Source organism: Musca autumnalis, unplaced genomic scaffold (genome assembly GCF_047663935.1).
Source record: "Musca autumnalis isolate F117 unplaced genomic scaffold, ASM4766393v1 scaffold_2, whole genome shotgun sequence".
NCBI lineage: Eukaryota > Metazoa > Arthropoda > Insecta > Diptera > Muscidae > Musca > Musca autumnalis.
In genome coordinates, this window is record NW_027411755.1 from 229,369,526 (window position 1) to 229,382,231 (window position 12,706).

Here is a 12,706-nt window from a genome sequence, read left to right on the forward strand (position 1 = left end):
TACATTTTCAGACCGATGTAGCTATAATTTGACATTTAAATTTATTAGGTCTATAAATAAATGTACCAAATTATATCGAAATCGGTTCAGATTTGGATATAGCTCCCATATATTTTTCCGCCGATTTGGCGTATTTGCTGCACCAAACACGCTATATACGTCCTATTTTGATGAAATTTTGAATGTGTAACTGAATTCGGTCTCAAAATAAATGTCCCAAACTACATCGAAATCGGTTCATATTTGGATATAGCTCCCAAATATATTTTCGGCCGATTTGACGTATTTGCTGAAAACACGCTATTTACGTGCAATTTTGATGAAATTTGGAATGTGCGACTAAATTTAGTCTAGAAATAAGTGTAACAACTTATATCGAAATCGGTTCAGATTTGGATATAGCTCCTATGTATATTTTCGCCCGCTCTGTCTAATTTTGATGAAATTTGGGATGTGTATATATATGTATATAAATCAGTTCAAATTGATACATATCTCCTATATTTTACATATTCACAGTGGTGTAGGGTATCATATAGTCGGCCCCGCCCGACTATGATCCTTTCCTTACTGGTTTAGATTAGATTAGATAACACTGTGCAACAAAATGGAGGTGAAAGTCTGGGGCACGGAAAATTCCTCTTGGGGAAGAAAGGCCTTGGTGAGTATATTATGAACCCCGAAGGACAGTTCCGCCGTGAGTCAAACTTCCGCGTTATGGCGTGATGAAATTTTTGTTAGAGACCCTGGTGGGCCATCAGGAATTAGCGTTATATCTCTGTTCACTGTTGCTTAAGTGCTCTACAAAAACAACAAACAAAGATATAATGCTAATTCATGATGGCTTACAGGGTCTCTTGCAATAACTTCATCACGCCATAACACGGAAGTTCGACTCACGGCGCATCTGTCCTTCGGGGTTTTTAATATACACACACCAATGGCTTTCATCTCCAAAAGGAATTATCTCTGCCCCAACATTTGTGTTCACTGTGTAATATAAACAATAGTGGGAGGCAGTAGGCGTCTATCCATTGTCGAAAAGTTGTTCCACCTAAAATTGTGAAAGGGCCCTAATTATTCCATTTTAATTAAGACTATTTTATGGTGGAGGGTATAAAAAGTTCGGCCCGGCCGAACTTAAGACTTTTTACTTGTTTTATATTTAACTTCTATTTTACAAATATAAATAGAGATCTTATATAAAAATTGTATTTCATTTGGCAACGTTAAAAAATAAATTATAAAATAAAAAAGGTGTATAAAAAATTCTTAAACTAAAACTTAAAATTAAAAATTTGTTCTCCTATCTGCTGCAAATGCTTTAGCTTAGTAAATGCTTTCATGCAGAGTTGCAATTCCATTTTATTCTTTTCGTCTTCTTTTAAAACTAATGATGGTCTATGATTGTTCGTTCATCACCAATGGGTTCGTACCATTTTTTCGTAAGTGTAACATAAACCCCTACAGATGCTATTAAAACAGCCAGACATGTCATGCCAATACCCATGTACAAGCCAATACTGGGGACGTTGAGGGCAAACTGTAAACAGACACAATTGAAGATTAGAAATTTTTAATAATTCCTTATAGTAAAATTATGATTCTTAAATACCTGAACTTCCTTGGCAACTTCTGGAGTCATTTTGGCAATGCTGTTAATGGTGAACAGGGGGGCATAGAATGAGGGTATGTTCTTAAGTAACCTAAAAATTTACAAGATTGTTATTATTGTTTCGAGTTAATAATATCGCTTCAAACTCACGTGATATCCTTATCCGGTTGTATGTGTAAACTAATTTGTATGGCAGCATTAACTTCCAGTGGAACACCCAATTTTGGTTCTATGGTTATAAAGAATACATCCTTCTCGGGATCGGCCCTTGTACCCGTTGTGGTATTGGCATAACTAGGATCAGCATATAAAAATCCGGGATGTGACATAAACATTGGAGCCCCATCAGAACAGCTACGTATATCTGTAACACCATGCTTCGGACAATTGTCAGGCATTAGTTCCGGAGGACAATAACATTTCATATCCGGATTTAAATCACCACTATCATAGGTGTCTGGCTTAGTTTCATAACGTATACCCTCAATACCCTCTATGGTATTTTTCCCCGACGGCACCAAATTTATGATGCGACATGTATCTTTCATATAAATTGTTATCCATTCTTCGGGGCCACGATTTGGTACAAACAAATCAGAGGTACTACCATTTATGCGACCACATTCCCCCTCAAAAAATCCCGTATTATTCATGCCATTCCAAAATTTCAATTCACCCATTTCACGCAAATCTTCCTTGCCCGTATTGATCGTGAAGATTCCTTCAAAATCTCTGGAGCCGTTACGATGTAAAAACCATGCAAAATGATTATCCTTAATGTTGCCGGTCATCGAATTATTCAGTTTCATGGCATAATCGAGGAATTGATCATAGAATCCCTGGAACAACCATTCATTGGCTGTATGTGTCTGATATAGGGCACCGCCGTTGCTGTTCAGAGCCATGTTAAAAAATATTTTTATTATTCTGGGGAAGCCACGAGCTATATTTGAGGCAGCCTGGAAATAGAAAGATGGAATATTGAGTATCACATATTGATTCAGAGAAAATGTAGTGTTGTTATCTAAGATTTTCGGCTGTCCAAAAAAATTTTCAACATCAAAGACGTCATATACCTCTATAGACATGACAAATTTTGAGAAAATGTCAACAAGGTTTATAATATCTAACAGAACTTATGTTAGCAAGCCCAAACTAAAACCAACAAGTTTAAAAGAGCGATTCAAAAAATGAAAAAAAGTGTTGAGATACCTGTGGATATTAGTATTAAAATTTCGGCGTTAGTATTACCACTCGTCCCATCATATCTGATAATTACGCACTTAGAAAGAAATTACCAACTCTAAGTTATAACTAATCATATTCTGATTACATAAAAGGATCAGCATAGCTATAGCTATTGGTGTTTAACGCTTCGAAAATACATTGTCCATACCTCAAATTGCATCAATGTTACAATCTCACAAGAAGTATGTCCAATACAGAGCTATCTCATTTGAGGCTGTCTCCGCAACAAAGTCAGCGAGATTTTATGAGTGTCCTCACCATTATGTTGTAAAGTGAGCGTTTGATAGTGCGTTTTATTCTTCCTACGATCAACATTAATCCCACCTTCAGGTTTCTACTTGATATGATGGGCAATTGCCATTAGTCATCCATCTACCCTCATTGGCATACTCTAATAGTGCATATATTTAACTTTGTTGTATTTATTGCAGATATATGGTAAATTTCAAATTTCCTTTACAATTACATAGAAAAAAAATTAAAAACTTTTTTGGCGAGCACATCCGCCATTTTTGGTACATGGGTTAAGAAAAAAATCGTGGTTTCAAATCTGTTCGCGTTCACAAAATTGGATGCTGCACTCAAAAGTTATATGCGGTTTTACTCTCTTGTAAAGAAAAAATATTTAAAAATTCCTATTGAGTTGTAATAAGAACATGTATATATGAATCGTTAGCAGAATGTGATATCTATCCGTAGATGCTAAAATAGTTGCAAAATTTATTTTTATTTTCGCGGTAAATCAAAAAATATTGAAGAAATCTTGGAATAAATTTTATTTATTCTAAATCAAAGTCCAAAAAATCTCTAAAAAAATAATTTAAAAATACGTACAGAATCTAGACAACGCCTAGAAAAATGTGAGACCAAATTATAAAGATCGCGTTTATAACTTGCATATTACAGCAACAACAAACAACGGAAACTTATTGTTGGAAATTATTTCAAAAATATATTTTTGGTTAAATACGAAAAATTTGAAAAATAAATGTTGGGAGTTATTCTATTATTTCGCTAAATTTCGATCCAAATCCTGAAGTATTTTGCTTAAACTTCTACGAGAAAAGTAATTAATCATCGTGAAAGTATATTTGCTTTCTGTGATAAGCTATAGAAATAAGAAGTAGAGAGTAATATTGAAATTACAACCAAAGAAAAAACACAAAAATTAAAAGGCGTGTAATTCGCGGATCCTTTGAAATCAGTTGGGGTGCATGTGCTTTTCGGATACAGGGAGTCCATGTCTATCAATATGCATGGATTTTCCCATGTTTCATTCAGCGGCCAAAGTGTGCCATCAGTTGCATCTTACTATTCAAAAAACCTTCAAGTGGGCAAAAATTACGCGATGTGCATATGATTATAAGGTGCATCCGATTTCAATGGCCCCCTATTAAAAATACGTCAATATAAATTATTTTAGACAGATTCGTCAAGAACTGCGGATGTGCCACCACATTCTATTTTGGGATAAATAGGGATATTACTCCCGAATCTTTGTAATTTGTGACACACCTTTTTGGCAAATATTATAATCGCGTATAAAGGATTACATTTATGCAAAAATAATCAAAGAAAATCGCGGTTCAATTCGCGGAATTGTCAAAATATATTTTTGCAGATTTTCCTACTTTCAAGGTATCTATATCCGGCGTTTTAGTGGATGGATTTGACCGCGGAAGAGCTCATTAGATCCGGCACGTAAAAAAACTAAAATCACGCGGGGTTCAGGGGTACCTGTACGACAGTTGTAAATTTTAAAGCCAAAAAATAGGTTTTTTCAGAAAATTTACGGACCAAATTTTCGCCTTTGGACTTCTATTACTAGGAAGCTGTACGGAGCACACTCATGAGATATACATCGAACGACGTGGAATCGCGAGTTCTACAATCCTATAAACTACTTTTGATTATTATCTAGTTGCACCATCTAATTATAAGAAAAATTCGAAAAACACTGAAATCAAAACTTCAAAATGTCAGCATCGATTTTAGGGGGATACAGTGTATATATCGAAAAGTCATACACTAGAACCATATTGCCTAAGGGGTATTCTTTAGTTCTTTCTTTGAGCATAGGTTTGAATTTTCCGTGGTTTGGCCAGAAATCAAGAAAGAACACAAAAAAACTTGTAAACTTCAACACATTTTTCCCATTTTTTTATATTATCACCAGCGCAGCTTCCACGAAAATTATTTGTTATGGTCCATATTATGAGATCGTAGCTAAAACACTTCAATATATATAAATGTATTCATATTTTATAAAATATATTAACAGTTCGCGACTTATTAAATGGTGAACCTCAACTTCAACGATTGTAAAACTTTTTTGAATATTACCATATGTATCATCCATATCATGCATATTCCACTCAACTAGCCCAATTGCTTAATGAGAGCACTCCTTGTCCCGATTACATAACATCACAATGGCAAAATATTGCCCAATCCATGCAAACAGCCGCAAAATCCATACTTGGATTCCAGAGACCTCCACAAAGGAATTCATGGTATGACCAGGAGTGTCGTGCTGCTACCGAAGAGAAAAATGCGGCATATAGAGTTACTTTACAATCAGTAGCAACGCGTAGCGCACGGGAGAGATATCGGGAGAAAAGGAGAGAAGAGAAACGTCTTTTCCACAAGAAAAAGAGAAAAATGGAAAAGCGGGAGTGTGATAAAATCGAGATGGACAGGAATGAAGTCCGAAAATTCGACCAAAGAGTGAAACATCAAACAGATGGCTTTGGTATAGGCACATCCTCCTGTGGAGACCAGCAAGGTAATCTGGTAACATATACAGATAGCGTGCTCAGGATATGGAAGGAACATTTCTCCAATCTGCTGGTATCCAATAGTAGCGAAGACGATGATACCACAGATCCAATACCAGAAGATGGTGTAGAATGTATACCGCCCGGCCAAGATGAGGTAAAACAGCAATCAACCGGCTGAAGAATAATAAAGCAGCAGGAGCCGATGGCTTACCAGCCGAGCTGTTTAAAACCGGAGGCGACGAGCTGATAAGGTGTATGCCTCAGCTAGTTAGCACCATCTGACAGGAAGAACGCGTACCCGATGATTGGAACCTGAGCATCCTGTGTCCCGTCCACAAGAAAAAGGAGATGAGACTGTATGCTCCAACTATAGGGGCATAAGTCTTCTCCCTATTGCCTATAAGATAGTCTCAGGGATATTGTGCGAACGACTAAAGCCAATGGTCAACGAAATAATTGGACTATACCAATGTGGCTTTAGACCTGGCAAGTCCACCATTGACCAGATATTTACCCTGCGGCAAATCCTGGAGAAGACCCAAGAGATGCAGATCGACACATATCACCTTTTTGTCAATTATAAAGTAGCATTCGACAGTCCCCTCCGATCAAAGGTATTCCATGCAATGTCAGAATTTGGTATCCCCGCAAAGCTCATCCGGCTTTGTAAGATGACTTTAACTGACACTAGGTCATCAGTTAAAATTGAAAAGAACCTCTCCGAACAGTTTAGTACCAAAAGAGGTTTCAGACAAGGAGACAGCCTTTCGTGTGACCTATTTAACATTTTACTGGAAAAGGTAATACGAGATGCAAATGTCAAAAGAAATGACACGATCTACACCAATAGTCACATGTTACTTGCTAGACATCATAGGACGATCAGTAAAGGATGTAACTGATACCCTTAGGAAGGTCGAAGGAGAATCTGCGAAAGTGGGTCTGGCGGTAAACGGCGAAAAGACCAAATTGATGGTGTCGACGCGCAAAGCGTCCATAGAGCTCGGACCAACTGTGGAAGTTGGTACCTATAATTTTGAGGTAGTTAAAGACTTCGTCTACCTCGGCACTGCCATAAACACAACAAACAACATCAGTTGTGAAATAAGAAGAAGAATTATAGTGGCCAACAGGTGCTACTATGGTTTAAATAAACAATTTAAAAACAAAGCCACATCTCGTCAAGCAAAAATAACACTATACAAAACGCTGATACTGCCCGTGCTAATGTATGACACCGAAGCATGGGTACTTGCGCAAGCAGAAAAGGCAGTGCTTGGTGTGTTTGAGAGGAAAATTCTTCGAAAGATCTACGGACCAATCTGCGTTGACGGTGAATATCGACGTCGCATGAACCACGAGCTGTATCTGCTATACAACAACATCAATATAGTTAAACGTATCGAGATGCAGCGATTGCGTTGGCTAGGCCATATAATAAGAATGAGCGATGATGAACCCGCTAAAAAGGCGTTTAAATTCGAGCAACATGGCGGTGCATGCAGAATTGGCAGGCCAAGGAATAGATGGCGCCAACAAGTGGATGAAGAGATGAATAGGTGCGGTATTCCAGAGTACGAAGCAACAAATAGAGAGAAATGGAGATCTTTTCTTAGTTCGGCCTATGGAACAAATGTCCGGGAATGGCCCTAAGTAAGTAAGTAAGTACTATTATTTTATTTTGAGTTTTACTAATGTTGTGAGTATTTGTGAGTCTCGATATTTTTTCTTAAATACAGGGAAAAGTCTCTAGTTTACGATGAAAAAAATTCCAGCTGCCCCATCCGCCACCCGGCAATTTATTGCCCTTATAGCACGCCTGTAAAATCGTCATAAATCCGAAAATCTAAAATTGCAAAATTTCAACCAAATCGGTATTAAAATTTGTCTAACTTCGTCTTAGTTCAATTAGAACTATTTTTGGCACCCTTTTCCATGCAAGTGAAAACACTGTGCATTGAGCGTTTCATACAGCGTTTCATTCTTACTACGATCCACATTAATATCCATCCTTCCTTCAGGTTTCTACTTGATATGGTCGGCATATCCTCATTGGCATACTCTAATAGCGCATATATTTAACTATGTTGTATTTATAACATTCACTTAGTAACTTTTTATCGCTGAGTCCAAACGGCCATTGATACAGATTTTTTATATGGTCGAAATATTTAGGAAATGCCGCCTACGTTAAGCTGGGTGTATTTTGCTACAGTTAAAAATGCGCTGTTGTCTGGGCTGGAAATCGTACTTGAACATTTAGTTCGCAAATCGGGTGTATTAACCATTGTTCCACTGTTTCACCCGACATATATGAGTAAATACCACCATAGTCGAATATCGACACCGGCAAAGTCCTTTTTTTCTGCGTTTAGCACGACCCACGATTTTAGAAAATTCTCTGTGATTAGCAAGCTCCAAGTTCTTAACTCCCTGAGCTTTGTACTGCGTCTAGCACGCTTATAAGCTGCTCGATAATGGCCAGTGCCCTGTCCGTTTCCACTAACATAACTATATACAATTCGTACTCGTAGCCGAAATTAAGTCGAATACTTGCGAGATGATAGTAAAAAAACCCTAGCACCTCTGAGCTCGACCTCAGACCATAATTACTGAGGAGACGTTCCCTGATGGAAGATTCGCCCAAGCCAATCAGGTCCATAAAAACGGTCGCAGTAAGATTGTGTCCTGATTCCAACCACTAACTACCCCCAGATATTGGGTGTAACGTTCAATGGAATGACAAGGTCAGAAGTAGGAACAAGGTCATCCAGTCGCTGGCTGACAGCTGACAAAGAAAACTTGTTGACGTCTTTTAAATCAATGGCCCGGCCTGCGGTAAGCTTAGCAAGGCCAGTGTGGTATACAAATGTTAGCACTACGCAGTGAAAGAGTATTCATACGTACTAGACCCATACTAGACCCGAAACCTATTATTTCGAAAAGGCAAGGTGTATATACCTTCAATATACATTTCTGTTGACAACGCCGCACAGTAGTTCAGAAATCGATTTTCCTGGCCAAAACCCCAATTTTTTGTCATCACCGATTCCTAAGTACTATATGGAACCAAAAAAATTCGGTCAAAATATTAGAAAGTGTGCTAGTGTCGTGCTCCTAAAAACGAAATTTTTTTCACAATACGTAATTTCTGCACATTTCTGTAGAAAGAAATATCTATTTCTCGGAAACTATAATAGATATTGTGTTCATTGTTTTTTGTTAGATAGGTTAATTTTTTATTATACCCTCAGCCTTTAGGCTAAGGAGGGTATATACACTTTGATACGAAGAAAATGTGCCTCAACGAAATAATGGTTTTAGACCCCAAGTATGTTTGGACAAAATGTGTTTCAGACAATTTGGAGTCGATCTAGCCATGTCCGTCCGTCTGTCTGTCCTGCTGGCTGGAGCGCACGATAACTCTCGAACGGATGAACCGATTCGGTTCAAATTTTAGCTTTAGTAATATTTTGCCCAAACTTAGTTTAAGTTCGAAGATGAGCTACATCGGAACACTCCTTCCTGTACTTCCCCCACAAAAGTTCGAAAATGTTCGGAAAGTTTGTGCGCACGATAACGCTTGAAGGGAGTTACCGATTTGGTCCATACATTGTGCAGCGTAAACTTTCTACCAGAGTAATATGAAGTTCAAATATGGTCTCAATAGGTCCACTCCTTCGGGTACCTCCCACACAAAATTTCGGAAAAGTTCAGTTTAGGGCCATCTCTCGAATCGCTTTGATTTTTGTTTTAGCAACTTGTATTCAATGTCCTCCATACGACGGTACAAGTTTCATCAGGGGCAAGTCCATACTTCCTGAGAAAATAGCATGAAAGTTGCAAAAAACCCCTATGACACCCTGTGAGGTGGTTGGAGCGTAAGATAACTCTCGAACGGATCTGCCGATTCGGTCCAAAATATGGCCTTAGTAATATTTTGTTCAAACATAGTTTAAGTTTGATGATAAGCAATATCGATCCACTCCTTCAGGTACCTCCTCCACAAAAGTTCAAAAATGTTCGGAAAAATGGTTCGTACGGTAACTCTTAAAGGGAGTGTCCGAATTGGTCTATACTTTACACATCCTAATATACCAGATATAGATCAGGTTCAAATATGGACTATTTTTGTCCACTCCATCCGGTACTTCCCACACAAAATTTCGGATAAGTTCACTTTAAGACCTAATATCGACTAACTTTGATTTTTGTTGAAGCAACTTGCATTCGCTTCCTCAATTACGATATTAAAAGTTTTTTAGGGGCAAGTCCATACTTCTTGAGCAAACAGCCCGAAGAGTGTAAAATCCCCCTATGACACCATATGTTGTGGCTGGAGATCCACTACCATAACGGTCAATGTCAATCCATTCCTTTTAATATCTCCTCCGCAGAACTTTTGATCTTTAATCCTAATCAACATTTTTGTCAGTTCAAACGCCCAATTTTTTTAAAGCCCCCTAAATACATACGTATTTTGGGAAAAAAATGTTTCAATATACACATGCTGAGGGTATACCTCTGTCAGCAAAGCCGACTGATACTTTTTTACTTTTGAGTTTGCCACTTGTGAATGTGTTTTGTTTCTCATTTATTGTGTAAACATCGATGGAAAAAGTGTGACCATAGACTAATGAAAACATAGACGTCGGAACTCTCTCACCGAGTATGTTCGAATTGAGTGTGGTAACTAAGAAACTCAATATAAAATGCCTAAAAAATACAACTTAACAAATATTTTGTTCTGACAAAAGACTACATGGGGATTGCTTTTGATGGGAACTATATCCTCAGATAAAAATATCCAAGAAAATATTGTCGTTTTCCCCAAAAATCGTCTTCGAACTTTTTTGAGTTTTCGGGTTGGAGTGACTTGACCACGGAAAAATTGAGTGATCCGTCGTCTATGTCTTCATTAGTCTATGGTGTGACCACATTTCGTTAAAGAGAGGTTATTTTTGTGAGAATTCCACCTGGGCTGAAAAGGCTGTGTTTTAAATTTTCCTTCGTTACAGAGGAAAAAAATCGTTATAAGGAAGTTCAATATGGAGAAGTTCCACTGTACATACATTATACATTCGTCTATAATACCTATATATTTTCTCTGTAAACACTTTGAGAAATGTAATCACCAAATTGCCTTTTAAACGAATTGACTTTTGACATACTGGATTGCTAAATAAAACAACAACAAATGAATTTTCAGTATTTTGATAAACATCACAGTAACAGAAACGTTTGCCGACACGTTTATAAAGTTAATCATTTCAACAAATTATTATTTTTTTTTTTCTAATTACTAATTTTAGAAGCAACAATGTAATGTTAATTCCTAAGCTTTATTGCTTATTTGGAATTTCATCACGATTTATGGGCTGTTTGTATTTCATAACTAAGCTTAATTACAGTAATACAACACACACACATGTATAAGTTCAAATGGTATTTCACAATTGTACTCGTACATACTAATAATTTCATGAACTTTTTTCAAACACAGTTTAGAAATAATTATCTTAAAGCTATATAATATATAATATTGCTATAATTTATTCATTATTTGGAATCGCTACAGTACGAAGGAATTTAATTACTTAACTTTTATGACAAGTGGTTAAATTCATGTACGTCATAAAACTGCCTATTTTTATATAAATTTCAAATTTTATTAACCCATTCAAAATGATTTCCTTAATAAATAGTTAATTTTTAACAGAGCTGTAAAGAAATTGTTAGCTTGTAACAGCACTGTTATGAGTGATACATGTGTAGAATTTCTATAATTCTCGTTGGAGGTGAACAGAATTTATTTTGTGTACACAAAATAAAGATGCTACAATGAGAGGAAAAAATAGTGAAGGTTTTTACATACGGTTGGATTTCAATTACACTGTGCGGCAACAAAAAAATTACAAGGAAAACTGAGTAGATTATGAAAGTAGAGCTAAAAATATGAGACACGTGTATTGGTGTTTTTAAAGTTTACATCGGAAAGTAACCAAAGTAGGTGGGAAAAGTTCCGTCCATTTCTATATATATATAATTGTTCCACAAACATCCCAGATGGGACAAGGGAGACTTCTCTCCGTCCATTTCTAAACTTTTCGAAATATTCGAGTTAAGATATTATGGAATCCTTACATTTAAGGTACATAGTGTCTTTGGCAACTTTACAAAGGAGGCTCATCAAAGGGGTCTTTTTGGTTCTTTTTTCGAAAATCTTTCAAAACTCCTTTAAAATGTGATCATATCAAATCCAATTATTTTACAAAATTGTTCGTCATAAAATTTTACTATAGGTCTCAGAATACACCAAATCTGTAAATCTTATCTAATGGCCAGAAATCTCTTAAAATGAAAAACACGTCTTAGGGTTAAAGTCGGACAAAAACATATCATTCTTCAAATTTCACTTTGGGTCACCAAAGAAATGAAATGCCTTTTTACATTATATATCCTAAAACAAGTAAGAAAAGTCTATAGTCGGACGGAGCCGACCATGGAATACCCTATACCACTATCCCTGGACAATCGCTCTCCACGGAATTTCTTTTCAATGATTGTGAAATTTTAATTATCAAATATCAGAGATGTAATGTATAATACTTATGACCAAAACCAAAAAGTTATCTAGAATGACAAAGACATTTTTGTAGCAGGAAAGGAAAATTTAGTTCACACAAACTAAAATGTAATGAAACCCACTTATGTTGTACTACTACTTTCGTTGTTTAACCGCTACGTTATTGAAATGTTTACCAATTTCACACAAAAGTTTCAGTCCATTTAACCCGCTTAGTGTTATCTGATCTTCGCGTTGATTTGTACGCTTCTTCTTCATCATAAACACAAACTTTGTTTAAAATTTTGCGGGCTATTATTTTGACCTACAGAGCCGCTACAGAATTGGTTAAAATTTTGTTTTTGGACCATTTCATCCCCTGAACATTTCACGATCATCACCAAAAACTAATCATGTCTATTCTGGCCCAAACCCAACCTCCTTAAAAAATTCGTTATAATTAGTTATAATCGGTCCATAATTGCGGCCTAAAGCTTG

At 36.6% G+C, this 12,706-nt stretch overlaps 1 protein-coding gene across 1 annotated transcript in view; it reads right to left on the reverse strand.

The window, feature by feature from the left end:
* Positions 1-1,100: 1,100 nt before the first annotated feature.
* The window catches only part of ninaD (neither inactivation nor afterpotential D), a 63,977-nt gene continuing 52,371 nt past the window's right edge, over positions 1,101-12,706 (reverse strand). Inside the window, exons 4-6 of the mRNA XM_073971009.1 lie at positions 1,766-2,574; positions 1,616-1,706; positions 1,101-1,543 (exon numbers count right to left, since the gene is read on the reverse strand). Of these exons, the coding sequence (XP_073827110.1) occupies positions 1,391-1,543; positions 1,616-1,706; positions 1,766-2,574 (1,053 nt within the window). The 3' untranslated portion in view covers positions 1,101-1,390. The remainder of the gene's footprint in view (positions 1,544-1,615; positions 1,707-1,765; positions 2,575-12,706) is intronic.